We start from the raw sequence: 27,311 nt of genomic DNA, 5'->3' as shown, positions 1-27,311 counted from the left end.
GTATGTTTTACACATTAACTTGAGAATATAATAATTCTTACATCATGAAATATCATATCATTAATAATTCAAAAAAATATTACTTTCAAATTAATAAATTTAGATAAAAAAAATTATATTTACAACTTAAGTATGGATTATTTAATTTGACAAATTAAATAGGTGGAATGAATAGGTACTTCTTAACTGAATTTTTTAAAGTTAAAAAATATATTTCTAATTATTCTGAAATAATTAAAAGATTTTATAAAATAAAGAGTTTTGATATATATAAATTGTTGTGTTAACACACTATTTATAATGAGACTCTTTATAATTTTAAAATATTTCAAAATATCAATTTTCTTTAAGCATAATTGAAGTGAAAAACTTTCACATAAACAATGTGTAAAAAATAAAACTTATAAATATATTTTCTCTAAAATAAATTGGATGATGCTTCTATGCAATGCTTGTCTAGTCTTCGATGTTGATGGAGTCAAATCAACGTAATGCTATTATATTTCATAATTTATATCATTCATTTTATTTCTGACGTGTTATATGTAATTTTTAAAAAAAATTAAAAATATAAACATAAAATATTATAAAGAATGATTTTAGTTTACATCTTTTTATATTTTTAAATGTTATTTTATTTTGATTTTATATTTTTTAATGTATTTTTAGATGATGACACGTCAAATAAATAAAATAGCGATATCAATAAGAAAAATATTTTAATCATAAAAAAATTTTATAAAAATAAATCTATAAATTAATGTAATTTAAAGTAATACGTTAAGATTATTTATATTTTAAAATAGATTTAATATATACTTAAAATTATATTAGTATGAAGATTTAATTTTTCAAAATCTTGGCTGTAACAGTTATTAATAAATAATACATACACGCATGGGTTAAAATTTAGAAAAAAGATATTTATAATATTAAATAATATAATTATTGCGTAATTATTTTTAAAAAAATATGGTATTTATAAAAAACAATTAATTTTTAATAAAAAAAAAATATATTTTTAAAGCCATTAGTAGAAATTTACGCATTGTTGGTAAAATTACTTTTGTAACACACTGCGCCAGCCATCCACCGAAAACAAACACGCAGGGAGAGAGAGCCCCTGCGGGCTGCGATAGCTATATATTCATTTCCATCCCTTCCTTCACAAAATATTCTCTCCATTTCCCTCCCCGCAAGAATCCTTCTCGTTCTTCTAATAAACTGTTCCGACCTCGGCATCCGCTGCGTTCCGATCCCTTTCTCGTCCGTTTCCGTGCACTTTTCGCCCGAATCAAACTCCATTTCCTCGATCTTTCTCGGAGTGATAGGATTGTTTTTTTAATTTTTTTTTTCGGATACTGCGATTCCGGTGAGTTTTAGACTGTTTCTTGCTGGTTTCTACGGAAAGGATCTGTCGCGGTTTCCATTCGGTTTCGGTGAATTTTTGTTGCAGCAGTGTTACTTTTTTTTCGCTAGAGTTTGATTAGACTGTTGGCTTGAATTCCGGTTGTGGATCGCTGAGGAAGATAATTTTTAGGGTTTTTGAGGTTGTCGATGAAGGTAGTGATGGTATAGAATATTGTGGTGAATATGGACGATAGAGAAGGGTCATTTGTCGCTGTTAGGAGAATTTCTCAAGGCCTGGAGAGAGGCAACACTTGCCATTCAACTTCCGGTAATTTTCCTCCGAGTCAATTCCCTTACTGTTTTAACCGTCTCCAACTTTCTCTCTCTAGAAGTTATCGCCTCACCCCAAAAGTCCCCCCCCCCCCCCCCCCTCCCTGAACTTTTCTTTCCTTTTCTTTTTTGAGGTTTGGATCTGTGACTTGGAAGTGACTCTTGGATATATAACCCTAGTATAAGTGAAGTTCTACGCTGACTTCATGTCTTCTGCTATTCTTGGTTGCTGTGGTGGGTGAAATTTTGAGATGGCTACTGTATATATCATAATTTCTTATTTCACATGCATTTTTATTGTAGATATTGTATGAATTTAGTGCCTGCGAAGCTCATGAGAGCGAGACTGTGATGATGACAATGTCGGTTACTGGCTTATACGTCCATGTTATATTGGATTGATTTTTCCTACAAAGCAATGGCAGTAGATGGTGCCTATAAAATCTTATTAGTGTGCCTGTGGAAGATGGCATAAAAAACGAGCTCATTGATCCGTTATATTGGATCATTTTGTTGTTTGATTTCAATTTTCAGCTGTTTCTGTTGAAAAAATTTTAATTTACCTGTTTCTGTTGAAAAAACTGTTTCAACTGTTTCTACTTTTTGACAGGACTTGTAAAAAAAAAATTCAACTGTTTCTGCGCATTTCATGCTGTATGGGGTTCTGACTACTGGAATTTTAATTTACCTTTTACTACTACATGATGCTTTCTAATTTGTGGTCTGTGCAATTAGTTTGTTCATTGCTTTTACGTCGCCACATGATCTGATTTTGCTTTTTATTTTTAATAATTTTGTATTCTCAAATCAATTCTCACCTCTTAGTAGTCCTAAAATACTTTTGCATCTCCCCCAAAAAAACTTTGGTCTAATCATTATTCATTAGTGGACTCCACATTAATATAAACCTAAAAAAAGTCAACCATTTTAAAAAGTTCTGAAATATTTTGATGTGCAATCATGGACTAAAAATTTGCAGCTGAACATTTTAGAAACTTGGTTTTCATTAGTGGGTAATTTTATTTGTTACAGCTGAAGTTGTGGCAGGATCAGCAGCATGGCTTGGCCGAGGTCTTTCTTGTGTGTGCGCACAAAGTAGCGAGAGTGATGCTCGCCCTTCATTTGACTTAACCCCTGGCCAGGTTTTTTTTTAATGATTTGATTAATTAGCAGTAGTTATGAACAACTGTATCAGTTCCTTTAATGTTCTGTTTGGGTACCCTTTCAATTCTAAGTCTCTAGTTTTCAAGGGGAAAAAATGAAACAGTTATGTTATTACACTTAGGGAGATATTTGGATTATCTATTAACCATCAAAGTAATAAAAACTAAGACCTCGTTTGAGGAATGAGATGAGATGAGAAATCCGTGAATAGTAGTGAAATGGTTTGAGTTAAGATGTTTTATTGGGTTTTGGGAAGTGAGAGAAAAAAAGTTGAATAAAAATATTATAAAGTTAAAAATTGTTAGAATATAATTTTTTAATATAATTTTTGTTTTGGAATTCGAAAACGCTAAATTGTTTTTTGTGTTTTGTTTGGAAGTTTGAGAAAATTGTAATGATTAGGTAATGATTAGATGAAAAAGTGGAAGATTTGAAGTTGAAAAATGTTTGTGTTTGAGTATGTTTGGGAAATAAATCATGAGAAATTTTGAGATGAGATCAGATGATTTGTGTTCCCAAACGAGGCCTAATTTAAACATTTGACGAGTCGATTAATACTAGAAGAAACATGGTCTGATGTTTTTTTCCTTCTTGGTGGTCCTGGATACCATATTGTTGGACAGTAGTCCGATATTTTTAGTTCTTAGTTTCATCCACATAGAGATTGGTGTACAAAGGCTAGTTCATTTTTTGGGCAATCTAACTCACATTGGGCTTTCACAAGTATATTTGAGGATTTTGGAGGCCCACTTCAGGTTCTTGAAATCTTGCATTTCTGTTGTAACTCCCCCCTACGAGGCAACCTTCCTCTCTGGTTCACCACCCCAAGGGTATGAGAGGCACTTTGAAAATCAATACGGGCCTTCACTTCTATGTTTGTTGAGGGATATATCGCACAATCATGGTGCCCTTTGGACAGCTTCTATAGACTTCAGTGAGCTTAATTTACATGATTTTCTTGTATCTTTTGTATACATCATGTGAACTTGAACTGATTGCGCCTTTGTGCTTTTAATGATAGTACTTTTTATAAGTAAATTACTTTAGAAAAAGTGTCATCCTGATGTTACGGACAATTTTAATGTCATTTAGTGTTTTTTTTAATATAAGTAACGTCATTGGATGTATTCCACTCATCGAACCATCATCCATTTACATTTTTCTCTTTTATTAAATGTCATTGGGAGTTGTAAGTTTGGTGTGGAATGTACCAGGCTGACGTGGAAACGCGTCATGCTAATGAAAATTGATTATGAACTAATATTGTGGCTAATTTTGAATTTGTAGTGTCTGGTATCCCTGATTTTGAAGTTTCATAAGCCCTTGCCACTTGCTTTTGGGTTTTTTGCATCCGTATGCCCTCCCATATGTACGTAACTGTCCACCTATTCTGGTGGGGCATTTTTTTTTTCACATTTGGCACTGTTTGAAGTTGGCATGAACTTTTTATATACCTTTAACTTTGTTGTGGTTTCTTATATTTGATGAACATCTACCTTAGCTCAGCAAAGTCATGGTGCTTCTTCCTCTTCTTCTTCTTCTTCTTCTTTTTTTTAATGACGGTTTTATCATCTTATTCCTCTATCATTGCTTGTGAATCATTTAAGTTTTGAACTTGTCTTTCAAACTACTCTCTATGATTTATTGTGATTTGTATCAGTTCGACTTTGGTGTTGTCAGGAGGAATGCTTGCAGAGGCTGCAGAGTCGTTTAGATGTTTCCTATGATTGTTCAATCCCTGAGCACCAGGTACCCCTTTGGCTGCTATCATGTTTAATTCTTGGAAGTAGATTTGGTTTTCGGGTTAATTGATAGATTATGTGGGTGTGTAATTTGCATGAGTTCCTACATTTTCTATCCTTATGGTTTATTAGTTTGTTGAATATACTTGGAATATCTGTACATTTAGACAAAGATTGTTAAACACACATGGATCATCCATAAAATCCAGTAAAAAAATATTGAATTGTGAATGCTCGAATGTTTATATGTCTTATCTTTATTTCAGGAAGCTTTAAGGGCTTTATGGAATGCTGCCTTTCCTGAAGAAGAACTCCGTGGTCTTATATCTGAGCAGTGGAAAGATATGGGTTGGCAGGGCAAGGATCCATCAACAGATTTTAGGTAGATATTATCTGTTTCCTATTCTTTGCTTGCTTTTAGGATTAAATACACATTTTTGTGCACATAAACTACAAGGTGTTTTATAGTTTGTTTTTTTTATAAGAATCTTTATTGATCGAATGAAACTAGGCAAAGCCCATGTACACAAGAAGTGTACAAAATGAGACACCTAATTACATTCTAGAAAGCTGAAAAGAAAACAAAAACTCATGAACATTCCCTCCCTTGAGTACAATAGGAGAAAACCACTGAAAAAGAGAAGACACAAAGAAATTCCAGATTTCCTCCATTGCTTGCTCCTTGTTGTTAAAGCACCTGTCATTCCTTTTTGTCCATAAACACCACATTAAGCACAAAGGAATCATCCTTCATCCCGCTGCCAGTTGAGAGCTATTATGATGCCTATTCCAGCATGCTAGTAGTTCAACCACACTCTTTGGCATAACCCAACTCAGCCCAGCTCTACTAAGAATGCCAACCGATAACTCCCCAACCACCTCACAATGTAAAAGTAAATGATCAATCAATTCCCCATTCTTCTTACACATGAAGCACTACTCCATAACAATCACACACGTTTCCTTAGATTATCAACCGTCAAAATCTTTCCAAGTGCAGCTGTCCATATAAAAAAGGCAACTTTAGACGGCACAAAAACCCACCAAATGCTCTTCCACAGAAAAGAGATATGCTGTTGGACTGTCAACACCTTGTAAAAAGATTTAACTGAAAACTTATTACTCCCCGTGTGTTTCCACAGCATTGGATCTCTCCCATTTCCTCCTATCTTCACAGAATACAAAAAGCTGAAAAAACCTGCAATCTCATCAAGTTCCCAATCCTGAGCATTTCTAGTGAAAATAACATTCCAATGCACAGTCCTAATAGCACGACACAACACCTCTGAAACAGCAGCGTGCTGATTTCCAACCATGCTGAAGACAACCGGAAAAACAGTATAAAGAGCTCTCTCACCACACCATTCATCAAACCAAAAACGGATTCTTGCACCATCTCCAACCTCAAACTTAAGATGTTTTATACTCTATACCCGCTCAACTACCATCAAATGTGTCAAACAGTGCCCTTTATTGAGATTTGATGTGACATTCAATATTGTGTCAGAACTTATTTCTTGTGAGCTTAGCAGTTAGAATTGGATGAAGGGTGCTATTTGCCAGTTCCTAGCCTTTTGAGGGTATAATGTGTGAGTTTTGGAAGTTTAGGTTGCAAAGTGTAAAACCCCTGGTAGTTTTGGGATTAAAAGTGTATTTAACCCCTGTTTTAATCTTGGTTTTCCTTTTTCTCCTCTAATTAATTGAATTTTGATTTTTGTCTGGTAGGGGTGGTGGTTTCATATCATTGGAGAATCTGTTGTTCTTTGCCAAGAATTTTCCGGTATAGCCTGTTTCTTTTATTGTTCTCTATACCCCTCCCGCTTCTTTTCCATAATTATTTCTAATGTTTTCAACTAGATGTTTTGATATATGGCAATGCTTTTGTTACCAACAATTCTGAAGAAATTTGATCATAGAAAATGGAGGAGCACTTGTGAATTCTATGAGAGATGAGCTTCCTTCTACATTGCAGTGAATGCGAGAACTAATGCCACTTGTTTTTGTCTTGTTAAATTAATTGCGTAGCATTTCCTCTAAATATGGTAAAATTGGCTAGATGTTTTTTTCTTATATTAGTAATGGCATTTAATGGCAACATTCGGTGAACCCATTTGTTTTTGCAATATCATCCAATAATGAAGTTAGTCACATCTCGATAACCTTTCTCATGTTTATTTTTCACTTTGAAAGACACAAACTAAAAGACTGCTAATTTTGAATGAAAGTGCTCAAAGGAAAGGGAAGAAAGCTAGATGATTAAAACGTGCAAAAGGGCAACAGAAGCCACTGGAATTTGGTAGTTGCTTCTTTGTTGGCTATGAAATATGTTCTCTTCCCCCCCTCTCAATCAATTTAGAAACCTTGGTAAACCCACTTGCCTTGTGTGATTTTTCACATTATCGTTTCTGTTGAATGATGAAGTATTTTGGAGGGCAATTGTATTTCCTTCCCCAAGATAAACAATGATCCTGTTAATTTTTATATTTTTTAGCCGTCTTATGCTCCGGACTGTAGTTCTGCTTGACACAAGTAACCTGAGCAAATGATAGTAGGTTATTTCATACATATACCTCAAGTGCACTGCTGCCTTGTATTCCATTAGAGTCTGGTAGTATGAAATAGTTCATAAATTTTGGACATTGCATGTGTTCTGGGTTATTTTACTAAAGTGTCTTTTCAAGTTTTTCATGCTGACAACAGGGCGTGGGAAGTTTTATATCTTGTATGGTACTAGATGCATATCACCGGCTATTCTATGTGCCTCATCAACTTGTTATTATTTATGGAGTTGTGACACTCTCCCAACTGGGTTAATTTTTAGAGTCAAGCAAGTTTAAGTACGGCCTTCTATGCTATTCTTTTTGCTCATGAAGCTCACTGAACCTTTAAATCTAGAAAACCTTCCAGGATCTTCTCCAAAAGCAGGAAGGTGATCGGTCAGTGTGGGAATACCCATTTGCTGTAGCTGGTGTGAACATCACATTCATGCTTATTCAGATGCTTGATCTGGAAGCAGGTTAATATTTTTTTTCTTGTTCAATTTGTGTTATGAGCAATTATCTGCTTTTTTGTTTTATTTGGGCAGGAGGGGCACTGAAATAGAATTCTCGGTACTTGTACGATGTTATGGATTTTATATTTGATAGAGATCTCTGTTGATGTATCTTTGTAAACTTCTGAAATGATTGTCCTAGAGTATAGTGGTGGATAAAAATTTCAAATTTGAGAGGTGCACCTATGGGTTTTTTGTCTTTCAATCAAGTAATTTAAATAGGAGTTTAATGCTTTTCGTCAGTTGATTGTGTGCATCAACTCTACAGTCAAACCACGGACACTGGTGGGAGCAACATTTTTGAAGTTTCTTGCAGGTAATATTTAGCTGGTTCTTAGTGTATACTGCTTATTCTACATTGTTGTTTATGGAAGTTGGTGTAGAGCTTATATGGGAGGAAGCTCTACTTTCACCTAATTCATCATTCTTTTCTGAAATGCAAAATTTGTAGGATTTGCCGATCCACCACATTAAAAAAACAATTTCTGATATGAATTGCTCAATATTTAGAACTTAATCAACTTTTTTCATTCAATTCTACCTTACTGTTTGCTATTTCAAGTACTAATGTTAAAAATAATCTTCAACGCTTTTGCCTGGCAGAAAGTGAATCGGCATTTGATCTGCTTTATTGCATCACGTTCAAGCTGATGGATCATCAGTGGCTTTCTATGCGAGCATCATATATGGATTTCAATGTATGTTCTCTCCAACCAAAAAAATATCCTTGTAGATATATATAGGAAAGGTCTATGAAGAGAACGTTTCAGTTACCTGAGTACTTTGTAGATAGATAATAGTATCATGGACTAACAGTTTAAAGGAATGCCTTATGCTAGTAATGCCTCTTGCTTAATAATTGCTGGAATAAACCTTTCTGGAGTGGTGGTACTCTGGATGCACAGATGCTATCTTTATATTGCAGCAGAGGCTATTCACCTGATTGCTTTTATGATTTTTATTTTTTTTATTACGTGTAATTTTTCCTGATAAGTTGTGTTATCTTATATTACTTTATATATAAAAAAAAAAAAAAAAAAAGGAAAAATTGTTTTCACTCGTGTTCCTTACAGGCGGTGATGAAATCAACGCGTCTTCAGCTGGAACAAGAGCTATTGCTTGAAGACATAACAAGGTTGGAACAGTTGCCATCATACGGCCTTCTTTCCCAATAGTGTTACAGTTCTCAGATTTAACATACTGGCATTTAACGGCAACATTCGGTGGAGACACTTGTTCTTGTGACGGCAAGATTTATCGCATCGCTGGAGACAATCGTTTTTACGTATATGGCATGTTGTATATGATATGTTGCTTCTAGTTTCAAATATTGCTTGATTTCACCACAGCATGTTACCATTTGATTTCGCAAAGGGTGGGTTTCCAGAGTTTGTAAGGCTGAGAAAGTACCCAAAAAAAAAAAAGGGATTTCAAGCAGCAAGTTTAAATGCTGCATTTATCCTTCTCCGCAGTTGACTTCCCTAAAACATTTTTTACAATTTCAGAACGTTTGGGCACCAATGTGGGATTTGTTTTGAATAAATGGTCTCTTCTTGGGCACCAAAATGCAAAGAAACCTCATTTTACATGTATTGTTTTTGGGCACCAAAAATTATGGTTAGGATGTTCTCAGCCAGTGAATGAAATTCGGGAGTCCTCTTGTTCTCTTTTTGAGAAATATGTACTATTCTCAGTGAGATTGTCTTGTAAATCGTCATCTGCGATGGTAAATGGATGATAATTTAGGAGGCTCGGAAGAAAGCTCAAGATGACACTTCGGTGCTATCCGTACAGCCTGTCCACATTTCTCCCAAGTCGTGTTATCATCTCCAGTGGGTTAAATCAACCATCCATGCATCCGCGCAAACCCACATCCAACTTTATATTTAATAAATATCGTTACATTAAAGGATATGCAGCAAGTCTAATGTTCCAAGGAAATAGGTATGACCCAGCCAGGTCAAAACTTCATAACTAGCTTCTCAAAATAGTCTAACAATAAATGAAAAAAAGGATGATGGGCATCAAGCACCAGCTCAATCAAGCATTTACTCATAGATCCAAGGGTGAAGGCTACTCTCCCAGTTAGCTGGGCCTTCGGGGAACCAAAGAGCAATTTCTTTCCTTGCACTTTCAACCGAATCGCTTCCGTGAATAACATTCCTGCAAACAAAGTAGCTTCAACATCAGATATTTACAAATCCCTGAGTATCTATCATTTATCAATTATCAGCATATCGGTTTCATGGTTGAAAACAATTCATTAGAAAGATATTCAAAAGAAATAGGAAACTAGGCATAGAGTGCTGTGACCAAAATGTGAAAATTGAGGTTCTTCAACTCATAATCTGCGTTTCTAAATAATTGAGACTAGCAGACAACTCGCATCCAAAACAGTACTTGCTAGTTGCTACCTCATTTCTTTAGGCTAACAACCACAGTTGAAAAAATCTGTTGACACCAGAGCCAAACCAAGGGGGATAATAAACATACATAACAATATAAAGGCAATTAATGCCTACATGAGATGACTATAACTCACAAGAAAAATACATGCAAAAGATAGTTCCAAGATTTCCAACTTCTGCAAGATGGCCAGACCCTGAATGTCAATTGGTACAAGGGCGGATGAAATTACCTGCCAATTTCAACTGCAAAATCACCACGAATTGTTCCAGGTGCAGAGTCTGAGGGGTTTGTGGCTCCAATAATCTTTCGCCCAGTTGTAACGACATTCTTACCCTCCCAAACCATAGCAACAACAGCACCAGAAATAATGTAGTCAACCAAACCACTGAAAAAGGGCTTTGCAGACAGATCCGCATAATGCTTCTCAGCAAATGCACGGTCCACAGTGATGAGCTTCAAACCTAAACAAGTCACAGGTACTCAACTAGAGAAGAAAAAAAGAGTTCCAATATTCAACAGCTAACTTTAAGCCATACCGAGTTGAGGCCATAGTATTTTTCAATCAAACTCAGACAAGATAAGTAAAAATTTATTTATTTTCAATAAGTTAAACATAGACTATAAAAGTTCATTTTTTAAAAACAACCAAGGAAAATTCCATCAAAATATTCCCTTTGCCAGTCACAACTTCGGGTCTGCACATCTAGTTCAGAAGTTTTCATGCTTCCTTTAGTTTTTCATTCCCTGCTTCTAGGACAGAATATAGAGGATTTGAAAATGAATAATTCTATTTTAGGACCTCTACACTACATACAATTCATATGACATAATTTGATTTGGAAGATAAATTTATGCCAAAAACATAATTTTGATGCAATAAAAAACATGAGTATTTTAGATTGACTTTCAAAGAGTACGCCACAGATGGCATAACTGCCATTTCAGAGTCCAATACAGAATTAAAAATCCGGTTATGACATTAAACCGCATCTATCGAAACCATCCTATATAAAGTTTACAAGGTCACAAACAGATCGGATGGTACAGCCAACCGCCAACTCTCACAGCTCATATTATAGGATGAATTGGTTAAAAGATATTTACCTTTCAGATAGAACCCCTTCTTCTCAAATCTGCTAATGATCTCACCAATCTGAGACAGATAAATGCTTTTAGAAAACTGAACTATCTTTGTTACCAAAAATTGCACGTTGTAAATTCAATAAAAATATTGACAGAAAAATAAAGGAATTCCATTTTCTACAGATGAAAATTCCCAGCCCAACCAAGAAAAGCAAGTTGCATGATAGATTAAGCGTATCCATTTTTAGATCATTCAGCCAATAAATTCTCTGTTATTTTTTAAAACTCTCATCGACCAAACACTAGATATATAGACAGCATCAACACTTTACATAATAAATGAAAACCCAGAAAGCCACTTCAGATTTATCGAAAACGAGCAAAATCACTGGACTCGAGGAAACAGGAAAAAAAAAAAAAAAACTTTCATTTCCTTCCCTACAAATCCCCCAACAACCACACAGCAGATAGATACACAATCAAAAAATTACAGTCCCAAACAAAAAAAAAGACGAAGCGGACGTACCAGGCCCCTCTGGACACCATCGGGCTTGATCATGATGAAGGTCTGCTCCATAATTTTCTCCCTTGAAGGCTTTTGGGTTGCAGCTCTAAAAAGTGAGTGAGAATGTGACGGGGAAATCAGGGAAGTGGTATTATATATAGGGCTGAAAAGAAAACCCTAACTGCACGGGAATATTCGGTTGAGACCAGTTTGTATTTATCTCTATGATATGAAAATATTTTCCTTATGAACAGAGGAACAGGAAGACGCCCTAGTCCCTACCACATATTAGGGTAGAAAAATAATAATTATAATCGTGAGTAAGTGTATAAATATTGTGTAATTTTATTGAATAAATATAAGATTTATATAAAAAAATTAATTTTTTAATAATAAATTTTATTTTTTTAAAACGATTGTACGATATTTATGTATTTTATAGCTATATATATTATTACTCATTAAAAGAATCCATCCACTTAAATACATGATAAAATATTTTTTAATTTTAAATAAGCTAAAATATAAGTTTTAGGAAAACTTTTACTCAAACGTACTTTTGTTTTTTATGTAGTTTAAATTTTAAAAAAGCCTATCAATTAATAAAAATATTTATATAATTTTTAAATAATTACAATTTCACTATTTAATCTTTTCACATAAACGACAGTACAAATTACAAATAAACTTTTATATCATTTCTACTCAAAAAATACATTTTTATATTGTTTCTAAACAAATATAATATATTTAAAAGTGTTTTAGATTTATAATTATTAAATAATAAATAAAATTTTAATAATAAAATTTATTACTAACACTCTAATTATAAATCTTAAACTAAAATTTATATTACCGACCACAGTTCCAAACATGCCCAAATAAACAACGACTCTAGAGGATCGTGCAGTAGATGTGTCAAGTTCAAAAGTCTCTCTTCCTCCTGCTGCTGTTGGAATTGTGTGTTTGTCTCTGCCTGCCGACAATCAATGGTATTAAGGGAGTACTTTTAGACTTCCTTTGTATTTACGGTCTATCTTAATTCATCTCACAGTCTATTTCAATTCATCTCAACTCATCTCACTATTATTTATTATTATTCAATAATTTTAACTCATAAATTTTACTATTATTTACAATTCATCTTATTATTATTTACGGCTCATCTCAACTTATCTTTGAATCCAAATGTCACTAATTTTCGGCTCATGCATGTCTTGCTGCAAAATATTCACATAAGATCAGAGAATAGAAAGAAAATCGCAACCAATCAAATCCGGCACATCCGATCAACAGCTTGGAGGTATGGCTGAGTGGTTTAAGGCATTGGTTTGCTAATTTAAATGAAACTTACTAAAATTTGACATATTAATTACCTGTTATTGATTGAGTTAGTTAGTAAATAATCTAATACTATTAACTAACTAATCACTTATCATTGTCAATAACATTATATCATAAAATAACTAATACTATTTTCACAATCTTTTAGGTTTTTACATAAATATATTTTAAATAAAAAGTATTTTTATAAAATAATTTATATAAAAATAACGTCATTTTATAATAATATCCTCATTTTATAATAATAATTCAAGAACACAGTTAACAAAGCATCACAAAATAATTCTTTTGACTTTAGTTGTAATATAATTGTTTCCGTAACATTTTCCCAATCCCTTTAAGTAACAATATCATATCTCCCATGTTATAAAAATTATTTGAAATTTTCAATCTTTGGTTTTTCGAAAATTAATTTAATCAAAATAAAATTTATATATTTACGTGATTTGAAATAATATATTTGATTAAAATTATTGTTATTATCAAATAAATTTAATATATTACATAAAATCATAGTGAATAAAATGTCTTTATCTTAAATTGGATTATGTTTCGATGTTGAATTGAGTTTAATTCTTTATAAATAATAATGAGTTGAAATGGTGAACAAGTTTTGTAGGATCTATTTAAGATGAGTTTAAATGTATTTAAAAGTTAAGATGAATTTAGATGTATTTATAAAAAACTAAAAAAGATTATGGATCTCGCATGTAAAAAAATATTAACTTGAAAAAAGTTATTGATCCCATATGTAAAAATGTTTTAAGTTGAGGTGAGTTAGTGATTTGAAAATTTGATGTTTAGATGTTAGATTCAGTTTAAAATTAGACGTTTGAGAGTCTGCTATAGAGAAGCTGATCATGAAGATAAAAAAATAAAATAATATATTTTTAAGTAGTTTATTTAATTTTTCTAATTTTCAGGTAAAAGCATATTGGAATCTTCTTTTAACTGCGGGTAATTTTTAAACTAATTTTTTTGGTGCCGGGGTTTGAGTCAGAGGTGAAGCAGAGCATCGCAGAACTCGGAAGAATGTCGAGCTATCTGCCCGAGGACGTGGTGGTGAGAATTCTCTCGTGTCTGCCTCCAAAATCCTTGATCCGATTCAGGTCCGTCTCCAAAGCTTGGCTTTTTCTCATAGGGAACCCCGATTTCGTCTCCAAAAACCTCCTCAGTCAATCTATTCTCACCCAAAATCCCACTTCTCGTCTCCCTCTCATCCTAGTCAAAGCCACACACAAATCCAATCCCGGGAAGCAAATTTACTCTTTCCTCTCTCATGGGAACCTCGACATCGTGTCTCAAGTTCCTCTGAATCTCCCGGAGTCACCGGACCGTCGTTTCCTTAATTCAACCCAAGGCGTATATTATGACCTTAAGATCGTCGCTTCCTGTAATGGTCTACTCTGCCTATACCACTATTATGTTGGAACCAGAGACATCTATATCTGGAACCCCTTCGCACCATCGGGACTCAACGCTCTTCCGAGCGTATCCCATCACGGTCAACCCGAGCTCACAGTCCTTACCTACAGTGTCGGGTTCGGTTTCGACCCGAGATCAAACGACTTCAAGGTGGTGAGGCTTCTTGCGTTTTTGTCCACCACTGCTTCCTTCCTAATGGATACTCATTACGAAGCGGAAGTGTACAGCATGAGTGACGGGTCTTGGAGACTGCTCGACCTACTCGTGCCCGTGAATATTTATTCAGATTCGCCGACCGTCTCTTTGGGAGGTCTTTTTTTATGGTATCTTGGATTTCACTACGATGAGGCCACCGATGAGGACGAGACGATTTTTGCTTTCGACTTCAGCGATGAGGTTTTCCGAAAGACGCGGTTCCCGGATGCTAGTGTTTTTCGGGATTACGGTCAATGCGCGCGGACTCTCACTGGGCTAAAGGGCTCCATTGTTATGCTGGTTTTCCCTCGCGCACCGTTGAATACAAAGTTCTGTTTGGATTTATGGGTTTTGCTTGAATTTGGCGTCAAGGAATCGTGGACTAGACTTATATCGATTGGACCTTTATTGGATGTGGAAAGGCCATTGGGGTTTTGGAATAACGGACAATTGTTCCTGGAGAATGGTGAAGGGCAGCTGGTGTTGTATGATCCTTATACAGAGACCAAGAAGAATCTTCAGATTGAAGGGGTTAAGGGATCATTAGAAGTTGATCTCTACATGCAGAGTCCGGTGGCAATCAACGGAGCGGTTGAGATTAAAGGGCAGGACAACCTGTGAGGCAAGGCTCATGGTCCTTTTTTTTTTGTTTGATATATGATTCTGTTCTGACTTTTTATTGATAAGTAGTTGGTCGTCTTAGAATTGCTGTTGAGTGTTACATTATTGTGGAAAAAAACAAAACTTTTTTAAGAGCAATTTGTTTGAACGTAGCTGACTTGATATAGATCAATCACGAGTTCTGATATTGTGATCCGAAATTGAATCTGCTCTCTGTAGTTTTGATCAGGAGGGGTCATTACTCTTATGAGTAGATCGGTGGAGAATATATAGCTCTCTTTTTGGGTGGTTATGTTTGGCCTAAACATTGCAAGAATGCTACAGAAATTGTTTAGTTTTTGAAATTCCCCTATCTCAAGGTAGAGCAAAGATATTAGCCCTAGATTTTGTTCCTACATTTGCACCACCTCTCTGAACAGGATTGCCAAAATCTATAATTGCCAGGTTAAGAATCTTGAAGTCAATGTGTCAAATTCTATTGAGTGCAAACGATTTCTAGGAGCCGTTGGACTAGAGGAACTTCTCCTCGAATTATCCAAAGTGCACTCACAAGAAACTCCTTATCGAGAGCCTGTGCACCTCCGAGATTAGTCGGGACTTTGTTCTCGAACACTCACTGCCAATTAAAAAATATATATATATATTGGGAGTCAGGAGTTGGAACCATCTATTGTGGGTTCCAACATTTCTTGGCCTCTGAATTTAGAACTATCCACCATCACTTTTACAGGCCTTGGGCATCTTGATTTTTGCCCTTTTGCATACTCCTTTCATTTGGATAGTATAACCTGATCTTTTTGTACAAAAAGATACAAGAATTCTCCTCCCCAACTTTTCTTGTTTATTCCTCTTCTGTATATTTTTCTCATCGTTAGTAGAATTCCAAAGGACATGTTTTTACTACCAATGATTGAATTTGACTAAAATAGCCCAAGTTCCTTCTCATGATTTACTTTTGCAGGTAAAATATAACAGAAGTGATGAGACAGACAAAATAGCAAGATATGAAAATTTGAAGTCTCAATTCAATCAGATCCCAAGTTCCAACATGATTATTCACCTTGACAATACAAGAATGGAAGGGAAAACAGAAAACAGAAACAGAAGAAACAGCATGTCAGTGATAGAATTGCATTATTTGTCGTCAAGCATTAGGAATTGAGCAGAGCTGCCTCTCGTTTTTTTTTTTTTTTTTTCTCTAATATCCTTTTGTAGAATTTTCCTTTTATGCGAACATTTCATATGTGTGTGTATATTTACATAAAGTTTCTACATTCTCAATGTCTTATTCAAGAAAGGAATTAAATTGTGCATCAGAATTAGTCGGGATGTTGTTCTCGGACACCTCGTGCCCATAAAAAAGAAAGGAATTAAATTGACACATTCTCTTCTAAGGTGGCAGGGTCAGGGTGGCTGCAATTCACAAAGATGTGGTTCAAATGAGAACAAATGTTGAAGACGTATAATAGGAATAAAATTATAAATGCCTTCCATTTACATGTATAATACTATTATAATAATAGTATATATATAAAATGAGGACTTTCAAAAAAAAAAAAAAGGGAAAAAAAGATTTTTTTATTACCATACATAGTAAAAAAAAAAAAAGGAAAATATTGCTCTTTCCGTTGGAGCTCTTGTTGGAATTTTTTATTTTTTTTATTTAGTAATTAAAGAAATATTTTTTAATGATGTTATAAATTTTTTATTTTTTTTAAAATATTTAAAAGTATTAAAAAATATATGTAAAAAAATTAACAAAAATACATTTAAAATACACTAGCGGAACCCCAACGTGAACTCCTAATGGTGCTGTAGAGCCGCCCTAAAAAAAAAAAAAAAAGGCGTTGCTACACCCACACTGCTAATTTTTTTTTATATTTTTTAAATCACAAACTCAATAAAAAAATGACTTTATAACTATTAAGTTTTTTTTTAATATATATGTTAAAAAAAAAAAAAACCTCGAGTCTCGGTGGCATTTTATTTTCATGGAATAATGTGTCGTCGAAGGACTCTTTTAGCCCAATAGTGTACGAAGAAACAAAACAAAACGCAAGGGCCTTTAAGGTAATTCTGAAAACTTATCTACAAGCACGAAGGGAAAGATCAGACCCAGACAGCCAAGCCCTCTGTTTTCTTCGATAGCAAAACCAAAGACACACCAAAAGCCCTACTGAAAATGCTTCTCCAATCGCCTCTTCACCACTACAACGCTTACCTCTCCTCATCCCTCTGCTACTCACGGCCGCTGCCATGCAGGACTCCCACTTTGAACCTCTCCACAGCTGCAAATTACCGGGGAGTGCCAATCACACTCACCTGCTCAATCTCAAAAATCCACAGCTATGGGACTATTGACTACGAGCGGAGACCCATGGTGAAATGGAACGCCCTATATAAGAGAATATCGTTGATGGAGAACCCCGAGTTGGGTTCTGCGAGCGTGTTGAACCAGTGGGAGAAAGAGGGCAGGAAACTCTCGAAATGGGAGCTTTGTAGGGTGGTCAAGGAGTTGAGGAAGTTCAAGAAACACAAGCTAGCTCTTGAGGTGAAAAATAAAAAATGATAGTTTCGTTTTTTTGGGTCAGTTTCGCTTTGTGGGTTGTTTCTTGCAGAAAAGCCAAGACCTTGAGTAATGAGAAAATTGTGCTGTTACTTGACTCTTTATGTGTTTTACTTAATGGGTATGTGCTAGTTTTCTATAGAAATATGTTAAGTTGACTAGTTCAGTTTATGGGGCTGCGATATCCTGTCGAAATTTTGTTCTCTATGCTGCTATGATCTTTCTGTTGAGCAAAAATCTGATTGTGGAATTTGGTATTACATTTTGCATTTTTAGTGTGTTTTGCTTAATGGGTAGCATTACTATTGGCTTAATTCCTTTGAAATGATGTGCTTGTTCGATGAGGTTGCTAGTTTTTGCATCATTTCTGTTTCTCTTTCTTGGTATAATCTCTTTGTAAAAGCTACTTAATTGGTTATTTGGTGCTTTATCAACAAAGTCTGTGTATAAACAGAAGCCATAGAGAAGTCAGGTGCTTTATTAACGAGTTCCTCATGATGCTTGGGTACCAGTCTTATTCCACACAATTCGGACTACAACCCAAAAAAGATTTGGGCCAAATTGTACAAAGGTTAATGTTATCTAGTAAAGCCACATAAGAATTTCCATGATCCTGGTATTTTTTTTCTTGGTTATGATAACGTGTTAGGTCTTTTGGTTTTCCAATAAATGTTTTTCGTAGATGTTCTTGCAATAATAGCAATTTTCTATTGGGAGCATTAGAACTTCTTTTTGTAATTGGCAGTTGTTTGGATGAATATATACTTATTTTACTTATAAAAAAAAAAAATAGCAATTTTCTATGCTAACCGTCTAGCACCTTATTCATTTGGTTGGTATATCTTATTTGGTTTTCCCATGTTAAAGAATGAACTATGAAGAGCATTTATTCTGCTTGATTCTACTGTTCACGAGCTGCTCTTTATTCTATGGGGCCATAAAATTTTATCTAAAAGAGATGCTAGGGTTATCATTAATGAGTGGGCCCATGAACTAATTTGTGCTAAGGGTTTCAGTAGCTGTGCAATTTATAAAAAAGAAAAGAAAAGAAAAGAAAAGAAAAGAGAAAGGCTTTCGGCAGTTGTGCTGGTTGTTTCTGTTCACAAGATCCTCTATCTTGGATGCAGGCATAAACTTTCTAATTTGTTATATGAACGAGTAGATTGTAAGCTTATATGGAAATAGTCTTAGTTCTATGCATTGCATGTGTCTTTATCAAGTGTCTGTTAATGGAATGCTCATCCCTGATTTATTTGGTTGTGGCTCTATATCATGTCATTGAATGATTAGCCGTATCTTGCTACCTTAGTTTTCTTTTTTTGGATCGTGAGCCTTTATTCTCAGCCTTCTATTTTATGCACTTTGCAGGTATACGATTGGATGAACGACAGAGGAGAGAGGTTTAGATTATCCGCTGGTGATGCTGCAATTCAATTAGACCTCATTGCCAAGGTTCGTGGAATTTCTGGTGCCGAAGATTACTTTCTGAAGCTGCCTGATACTTTGAAGGACAGAAGAATATACGGAGCTCTTCTAAATGCGTATGTGAAGGCTAACATGAGAGAAGAGGCAGAATCTTTGCTTGAAAAAATTAGAAGTAAAGGTTATGCCGTACAGTCACTTCCCTTCAATGTGATGATGACTCTCTATATGAACCTCAAGGAGTATGATAAAGTTGACTCGATGATTTTAGAAATGAAGGAGAAAAGCGTACAGCTGGATATATATTCCTATAATATCTGGTTATCATCTTGTGGATCACAAGGATCTGCAGAAAAGATGGAACAAGTATATGAACAGATGAAACTAGACAGAACTATTAATCCCAACTGGACCACATTCAGCACAATGGCTACCATGTACATTAAGATGGGGCAGTCTGATAAAGCTGAAGATTGCTTGAAGAAGGCAGAGAGTAGGATAACAGGTCGGGATCGAATGGCTTATCATTATCTAATAAGTCTTTATGGGAATGTTGGTAACAAAGAAGAGGCTTATCGGGTGTGGAAAGTTTACAAAACAATTTTTCCCAGTATCCCGAATTTGGGATACCATGCTATAATATCTTCTCTTGTTAGGCTACGTGATGTTGAAAGGGCAGAAAAAATATATGAGGAATGGTTGCAGGTGAAGTCATCCTATGACCCCAGGATAGGAAATGTTCTCATGGGTTGGTATGTTAGAGAAGGAGATTTGGATAAAGCTGAGAGTTTCTTCAACCATATGGTCGAGGGTGGAGGAAAGCCAAATGCAAGTACATGGGAGAATCTTGTTGAGGGGCATATGGGGGAGAAGAGGATTTCTGAGGCTTTATCCTGCTGGAAAGAAGCTTTTACGGCTGAGGCATCAAGGAGTTGGAGGCCAAAGCCTGCCAATGTGTCTGCCTTCTTTGAGCTCTGTGATGTAAAAGATGACAAGGAGAGCAAGGAGGCTTTGGTTGGACTGTTGAGGCAATCAAGATATCTTGAGAACAAAGAATATGCATCACTAATTGGCCTATCTCCTGGTGATGTCATCGGTAATGAACTGTCAGTGGGGATTGATAAAACAAAGGTTAACAATGAGGGTGATGAGGACGAGAATGATGGGTCTGAAATGCTTCTCAACCAATTTCAGGGTAGTGTATGATAGTTATGCTTCTGTTGTATTACATTGGAATTTCGATTATTAGCCCAAAAGGTGCAGGAGGGAAGTTCTTGCTGAAGTGGATTTCTTTCAAGTTCCAAAGAGCTCTCACGAAAATGGCGGTTTAGTATTATTATAAAGTTCTGCTAATGGTTGCCAAGGATATGGATTTTGGAATTTCTCCATTGGCCCTTGGCAACCATGCGCGTGTTAACGCATGAAACTTTGCTTGCAGAGGAATATCTCAGATGTTGGTGTCTGAATTTCTTCTCCCATTATCTTCTGTTGGACTCATTTTTGTGATTATCATTGTCGCTAGCTTTTGGATCATGCAAGTCAAGTTTTTTTCCTGCTTTTACCGTTAGCGGATGCAATATGAGTCATGTTACCGATTGTGGCTTCAATCTCAAATTCCAATTTAATCCGTTTCTTCATCTCTTTTGGGAGACTGTCCATTGATCATATGCTTGTCTTTGTGGTGTTCCTTCATCCGTTGATGGATATTAGGTGTAAGAGTTTTGATAGGGATCAGCCACTGTAGCAGTGTGCACACCCTACGTGGCAATCCCGTCTTTTTTTTTTTAATTTATTTATTTATTCCAAATGCACCATCATCTCTCTCCAGCACATCTCTCTCTCTCATCAGTGGCTCTCTCTCTCATTGTCTCTCATTCACTCTCATCTTGACTCTCTCTCTCATCGTCTCTCTCTCATATGAAATTTTTTTAAATGAGTGGAAAGATCGTATGATGGGAAGAGCGTGCGATGGGTGCCACGTAAGGTATGCAAACTGGCTGATGCCACACAATGGCGGATGCAAAGACTTTTTGTAGGTGTAATTCTCAACCGAGAAATACTTGATCCTGAAAAGTAATTACAAAATGTAGTAAAATATATCTAGTGTATATTTAGTGTATTATATCAAACTACCACAATATAATTTTTTTTTTTTGTTTTGGTCATGATCATTGTTTAGGACAAGTTGTATGGATAGACTTTTCTATTTGGACCTTCAACTCGAAGGGTCATATCCCAAAGGGTTGGGGAGGCCCACCTTGCTAGCTTGATTCCAATGGAGTTAGATCATGTGGCTTGGTCTTATTTTCAGTCGTTATAAACTACACTCATTTTATTAGGCAAAATGTGACTTTTTTTAACCTTTAGATCATCATTTATTTTTTTAAAGAAAAAAAATTATAAAGTCGACAGATAATGTTATAACTTATCACATGAGATGATAACGGGATGAGATTGTACTTTGTAGAATTTTTATTATCTTCCACAATAAATTAGAAATCATTTCAATTTAATTTGCGAGCCAATATGGCAATTTAGTAGCGAGAGAGAACTCATATGGGATAGCATGCACATGGAGAAGTGGTCCTTTTTGAATAGTTAAAGTATTTCATCTCATCTATCATTATAATTTTTTTAAATTTTTATGTAAAATATAATAAACAATTTAATTTTTTTTAATTTAAAAATAATAATAATATTTTATTCAACTTTTATTTTCTATTTAAAATTATCTCATTTCATCTCACTATCCAAACTGTAACTAAGTTAACAACGGACAAGCTTTTGAGTTCTGATTACAATTCAGCTGCTGACAATTTCTCTATAAAAGACATGCATGCTTTAGGGTCTTTTATACTCCAAGAAAAACATGCTTAATTCCAGCTTGACAGTTTGTCTCTTTGGTACCATTTTCTCGAATGACCCTTTGACTTAATTATTAGCTAAACTTAGTGGTTAATTGTGTGATTATCAGAAAGTTGTGGGTTAAAAAAGGGTTTTAAACTCTTTCTACTACTTTGCAACAAAGCTTTTTATGTTTGAAGAGCCTCGAAAAAATAACAGGGAAAAGCCAATTGTGGAACTTTGAACTCACCTTGATACAAGTGCATGCTTAATCCATAGCATAATTAATGGCTCACTTATGCCTGTAACATAGTAAGATTGCAATTAAGAAAATAGGGATATATCATCCATTTCAGTAAAAATTGTTAATATTCTTGAATTATAAATACTTACTATATATTTTGATCATTACAAAAATAGTTTATATTTTGTCTCAATGGATATCGTTAATTTCAAGTGAAATAAATATCTTCAATCATATTCTAATTTTAAAGCATATTGCACTTACGTCTCGGCTTGTTCAAAGTGGTTCGTAAAATATATACATATGTGTATGTGTGTGCACACGCGCCGTCACAAGTGATCATCTAAGAGATCTACAATGAGATTATATTCTTGCCTCCTACTTACAACTTTATTATTCAAGCTTGGTTCTGAACCAAATCATATAGACAGACAGATATACAAACATACATAGATATATGTCTGAAACATGAATCCAACCCTCCAGTACTTAAAAAACTGATCATGATTTGCTGTATGCTTGGAATAATATGTAGCAGCATATAGTAATGCTACAAATCAACATTGCAAATTCATGTTATGTCACCTAAATGTGTGGAATCAAAACACATGCAATATTGCAATACCTCTCAAAAATGTGGGACCTCCCATTATATTACTCACTAATTTCTCACATGTACTCACATGATCATCATGGGGTACGACATCCATCCCCATCACCATTGTCAAAAATAAATCACCGAAAAATACCATACTTTTTAAAGAAAAAACAGATATTAATTAATCTTGTTGGGGAGATTTGTCACTTACCATATTTCAGACAATTAGTGATTGAAAAAACCAAAGATCATAAAGCTCATTACTGGAAAATATTACCCTAAAGTTCAAACAAATTATCTTCAATTATCTGTTGAGGACGAAAAATCAATTTGTTAATGCATAATCATACTAGTTTTTTACCATTTTTTTTGAGCATTTTTTATTATTCGAAAAGAGATAAATACAACATATAGATCTCATAATATTAAATGTTAGAATTTATAAAAAAAAATCATCGAAAATCAACATTGTTCTTGACCGACCCTATGTTCCCTCTTTCACAAGTTTTGAAATCAGAGAAAACTAAAATCATTACGATTCCACTCAAAATCATAAACTTTTGATTCAAAAAGAACTTATTAGACCCACTAACACATGAGTACTTTGCCGTCAATGTTTAAATTCATGAGGATCTTTTGGTCAATTGCAACACTAACGACCACTGTACCTACCTTTTAATTTTCCTAGTAAATTAAATCCTTAAATATTATATTATATGGATCCCAACATATATTCGAACCCACAAACTTCCTTCAAAGCCTGTGAACCATAAACAGTTTCACAACAATGGCGGATTTAGAGAACCCAAATGAGATGCCAAAGCTCATAACATTTGTCTCTTCTCTTCTCCAAAAAGTGTCTGAGTTGAACGATCTAAACCGTGGATTCCAGCCCCAGAAAATCTCAGTCTTCCATGGCCTGACTTTGCCTACCATCTCAATTCAAAGCTACCTAGAGCGAATCTTCAAGTATGCAAATTGTAGCCCTTCTTGTTTCATTGTTGCTTACGTTTATCTTGATCGCTTTGCTCAAAGGCAACCCTCTTTGCCTATCAATTCCTTCAACGTTCATCGCCTACTAATCACAAGTGTCATGGTGGCTGCAAAATTCATGGATGATATGTAAGTACTCATGTTCATCAAGCTCTACTTTTTTTTTTTTTTAATCCCAAAACCAGAAAGCAGAATTTCATGAAATCCCTGCAATTTATTTTCCCTGGCCGGCCTTCAACTTTCATGAAGATATACATACTCGTGTCTGCAGTCTAATTTGAGCTGTAAACAAGATGGAAACCAGCTTGGAGATTAAGGACAAGTACTACTTCAAGTTGATCTTGTCTTTGCTAATTGGCTTTGTAGTTTGTCTTTATGTTGTAGTGGTCGTTTCCGTCTGCTTTCTTTTCTGGGTTTTGTATTTTGGTTGTCTGATCTTTGTAATCGCCCCAAAACGGCAATTTTATTTCCGACCAACACAAAATCGCCGGAAAAAGTACTTTTTCTTACAGTGACGAGACCCTGATTAATCTTTGGCAGATCGCCATCCAAGAACATTAGGGGATTTTGGCACTTCATGTGTATTGGAATTGCAACGTCTAATATTCCATTTTTCTGCTCATGTTTTTACAAATTTCCAGGTACTACAACAATGCTTACTACGCAAAAGTTGGAGGAATCAGCACAACAGAAATGAACTTTCTTGAAGTGGATTTCCTGTTTGGTTTGGGGTTTCGATTAAATGTGACCCCCACCACCTTCCATACCTATTGCTCATACCTTCAAAGAGAGATGTTAGTGCAGCAGCCTCCTCTTAATCCAGCAGCTGATCAGTCTTCTCTAAATCTAGGAAGATCACTAAAAGTTCACTTGTGTTTGATCAATCATGATCAGGATGAAGTAGTACCCTCCCATCATCAAAAGCAGCAACTAGCTATTTAATCTCATGTATAATGCACATCTCTTGATGATCATCATGTAGTTAGAAAGAACTCTAATTTGTTTTCTTCCTCTATATCTTTTTCTTTAGATCTCTGTCTGGCCGGGGTTTTGGATTTGTAAGTTAGTTGGGTATGTACAGATGGGACTTTCGTCTTTACAGTCTGGCTCTCAAACTCTCTCTCAGTCTCTCTCTCTCTCTCTCAGTCTCTCTCATGCCATTAATATATAAAAGTTGTTTTGTTGTGGATCGATGCATGTTCTTATCCACGTTCATATTGTCTGACGTTTTGGGTTTTACCAATATAAGTGCAGAGGTTGCAATAATGGCTAGAACTTGGACACAATCTGTAAAAGAAGAGTGAAATGATTTTAATTGCATAGATATTCACAAGACAAAATTCAATAGATGTGCGAAGAAATTTATAGCCTAATTTATTTCATAAAATTAATTTTATAAGAAAAATTATTTATTTTTTATAAATATATTTAAGATCTTATCTATAAAAAATATGTGATTATTATTCAATAATATAAAATTATGTTTGTAAATTTAAGTTTCGTTTGTCTTTATAACTACTCTCAATTCATCTCATCTTATCTAATATAATCATTATAATATTTTTAAATTTTTACACAAAATAAAATAAAAATTTTTTAAATTTTTAAATTTTAAATAAATATAATATTAAAAAAATATTTTAAAAATATTTTATTTAATTTTTAATTTTTAATTTTATTCTCGTATCATCTTATTTTATTTATAAAAACAAACGGCATCTTATTTTTATAATTTTTTTTTTTTTTTGAATTACCTTAAAAATCAAGTTGGACAAGGCAATGACAGTTGATTCTATCTGACAGTTGTACTGATTGTTTAAAGGGCAGACAAGGAACATGTGCAATCATGGGCAACTGTTTTTGCTACAAACTAGGGCTTGCTTTGTTCAATGCCGATTATGACCTTGAATGTTGACCCCAATCATTCTGTCAACTTGGCCAAGTTTTGGGTTTATGGAAAGTAAAATGACACATAATATTTTTTATAATATTTTACATAATTATATTTTAAATAATAAATATTTTTATAAAATATCTTATAAAAATAATATTATTTTATAATATTATTATACAATATATTATGTAATATGTTGGGTATATATCATTACTCTTATAAAAATTTAGCTATAACCTATATGTAGACTTCAATAACCATATCCAAGCAAGTGTATAGTGCTCATTGTTATTGTTAGTTATTTTTATAATTTTTTTATTTATATTTTTTAAATTTATTTAAATATTTTTAAAAAATAAAAAAATACATCAATATATTTAAAATTATTTTTTTAATCATTAAATAAAAAAAAAATTAACCAATGATCAACTAGAGTGGTCAAATATAGACAGTAAAGAAGCTTTTTTCGTGTTTCTTTTCACTAAACTCAAGATCTCCTACCAAAAAAGTGCCAAATTTGTAATAAGAGTAGGATGTTATGCTAAGTTAGTTAAAAGGAAGGAAGCCATTCATCGCTCTTAGGAAGAGAATTATCCATATTCTTACTGTAAAAATATATATATTTATATATATGAGATAAATATTTTAACTATAATTTTTTTTTATAAAAATAAATTTATAAATTGACATAATTTGATATAGTCTGTCAGATTATAATATTATTTTTATTATAAAATATTTCTAATATATCACTTAAAATTATATTAATTTATAAAATTATTTTTATAAAATTTATTTGTGACCGGAAGACTACTTAAAAAAAAAAAAAAGGCAGCATAATGCTTGTCTTAAATGCTCTTTAGGGTGAGTTTGGTTGCCAAACTCATCTCAACTCATTTCAATTCATCATTACAACTTTTTCAAATCTCAATATAAAATATAATAAATAATTCAATTTTTTCAAATCCTAAAATAATAATAATATTAAAAAATAATATTCTAACAATATTTTATCATCTTAACTCAATTCAACTCAACTCACTTTAATATTCAAACACACCCTTACTTGGGTGGCGTTTTCTCACAGTGGTGAATGGACCCACCCCAAGAATATCAGCTATAACACGTTTCTCTTTTTCATTTTCCTGAAAATGAAGGAAAGAAATCAAGCTTTTGCAATTTATTTTGATAAAAATGAAGAAGGAAAAATGGAAGCTGAAAAGAAAAAGTTAAGGGAGGAAGTAGCTAGCAGGCCGGGGCATCCATTCATGCACGGGTCATCCCAAACTTAAAATCGTTGTCCATTATTTATTACTGGAGATCAAGCTGTATCATCCTCTTGCTAGCTTTGATCACTAAAATTGTGTTTGATTATAAGACTTAACTGAATTTAATCTAATTTTAAATTGAATCTAACATTCAAATATCTAACTCTTAAATTACTAAACTCATATTAATTCAAAATCTCTTTACACGTGAGATCCACAATTTTTTTCAACTTAACACATTTTTATACGTGGAATCTACAAC

At 34.0% G+C, this 27,311-nt stretch overlaps 5 protein-coding genes across 10 annotated transcripts; 4 read left to right on the top strand and 1 right to left on the bottom strand.

The window, feature by feature from the left end:
* Nucleotides 1–1,062: 1,062 nt before the first annotated feature.
* On the top strand, nucleotides 1,063–9,274 carry LOC108990020 (ELMO domain-containing protein A-like). Of its 6 annotated transcripts, XM_018963877.2 has the most exons (11): nucleotides 1,572–1,678; nucleotides 1,815–1,914; nucleotides 2,713–2,822; nucleotides 4,132–4,213; nucleotides 4,505–4,593; nucleotides 4,853–4,968; nucleotides 6,312–6,366; nucleotides 7,482–7,602; nucleotides 7,907–7,954; nucleotides 8,242–8,336; nucleotides 8,712–9,274. In XM_018963877.2, exons 2-11 carry the CDS (start codon nucleotides 1,887–1,889, stop codon nucleotides 8,811–8,813), a joined length of 846 nt encoding a protein of 281 aa, XP_018819422.1. In that variant the 5' UTR covers nucleotides 1,572–1,678; nucleotides 1,815–1,886; the 3' UTR covers nucleotides 8,814–9,274. The 6 variants fall into 6 exon arrangements, 5 of the variants coding, with proteins under 5 accessions (XP_018819427.1, XP_018819415.1, XP_018819406.1 ...); XR_004801571.1 differs by lacking the exon at nucleotides 1,815–1,914 and having other exon boundaries at nucleotides 1,072–1,678; nucleotides 7,882–7,954; nucleotides 8,712–8,739; XM_018963870.2 differs by lacking the exon at nucleotides 1,815–1,914 and having other exon boundaries at nucleotides 1,072–1,678; nucleotides 7,494–7,602.
* Nucleotides 9,275–9,495: 221 nt separating this feature from the next.
* LOC108990044 (nucleoside diphosphate kinase B) lies at nucleotides 9,496–11,938 on the bottom strand. The gene is made up of 4 exons (XM_018963893.2): nucleotides 11,657–11,938; nucleotides 11,152–11,200; nucleotides 10,277–10,508; nucleotides 9,496–9,801 (listed from the first exon to the last, which is right to left on the bottom strand). Exons 1-4 carry the CDS (start codon nucleotides 11,705–11,707, stop codon nucleotides 9,687–9,689), a joined length of 447 nt encoding a protein of 148 aa, XP_018819438.1. The 5' UTR covers nucleotides 11,708–11,938; the 3' UTR covers nucleotides 9,496–9,686.
* Nucleotides 11,939–13,970: 2,032 nt separating this feature from the next.
* Nucleotides 13,971–16,533, top strand: LOC108990005 (F-box/kelch-repeat protein At3g23880-like). Its single transcript, XM_018963837.1, has 2 exons — nucleotides 13,971–15,221; nucleotides 16,182–16,533. Exon 1 carries the CDS (start codon nucleotides 14,012–14,014, stop codon nucleotides 15,218–15,220), a length of 1,209 nt encoding a protein of 402 aa, XP_018819382.1. The 5' UTR covers nucleotides 13,971–14,011; the 3' UTR covers nucleotide 15,221; nucleotides 16,182–16,533.
* A 792-nt stretch (nucleotides 16,534–17,325) lies between these two features.
* On the top strand, nucleotides 17,326–20,850 carry LOC108989999 (pentatricopeptide repeat-containing protein At1g02150-like). Its single transcript, XM_018963824.2, has 2 exons — nucleotides 17,326–17,771; nucleotides 19,155–20,850. Exons 1-2 carry the CDS (start codon nucleotides 17,403–17,405, stop codon nucleotides 20,412–20,414), a joined length of 1,629 nt encoding a protein of 542 aa, XP_018819369.1. The 5' UTR covers nucleotides 17,326–17,402; the 3' UTR covers nucleotides 20,415–20,850.
* Nucleotides 20,851–23,636: 2,786 nt separating this feature from the next.
* On the top strand, nucleotides 23,637–25,096 carry LOC108989997 (cyclin-U4-1). The gene is made up of 2 exons (XM_018963809.2): nucleotides 23,637–24,016; nucleotides 24,529–25,096. The coding sequence occupies exons 1-2, from the start codon at nucleotides 23,682–23,684 to the stop codon at nucleotides 24,827–24,829; spliced, it is 636 nt and encodes a 211-aa protein (XP_018819354.1). The 5' UTR covers nucleotides 23,637–23,681; the 3' UTR covers nucleotides 24,830–25,096.
* The last annotated feature ends 2,215 nt before the right edge of the window (nucleotides 25,097–27,311 follow it).

The sequence above is a fragment of the Juglans regia genome, chromosome 5 (genome assembly GCF_001411555.2).
Source record: "Juglans regia cultivar Chandler chromosome 5, Walnut 2.0, whole genome shotgun sequence".
Taxonomy (NCBI): domain Eukaryota; kingdom Viridiplantae; phylum Streptophyta; class Magnoliopsida; order Fagales; family Juglandaceae; genus Juglans; species Juglans regia.
The sequence above is the reverse complement of the archived record's forward strand: the minus strand, read 5'-3'. Positions and strand labels throughout refer to the sequence as shown.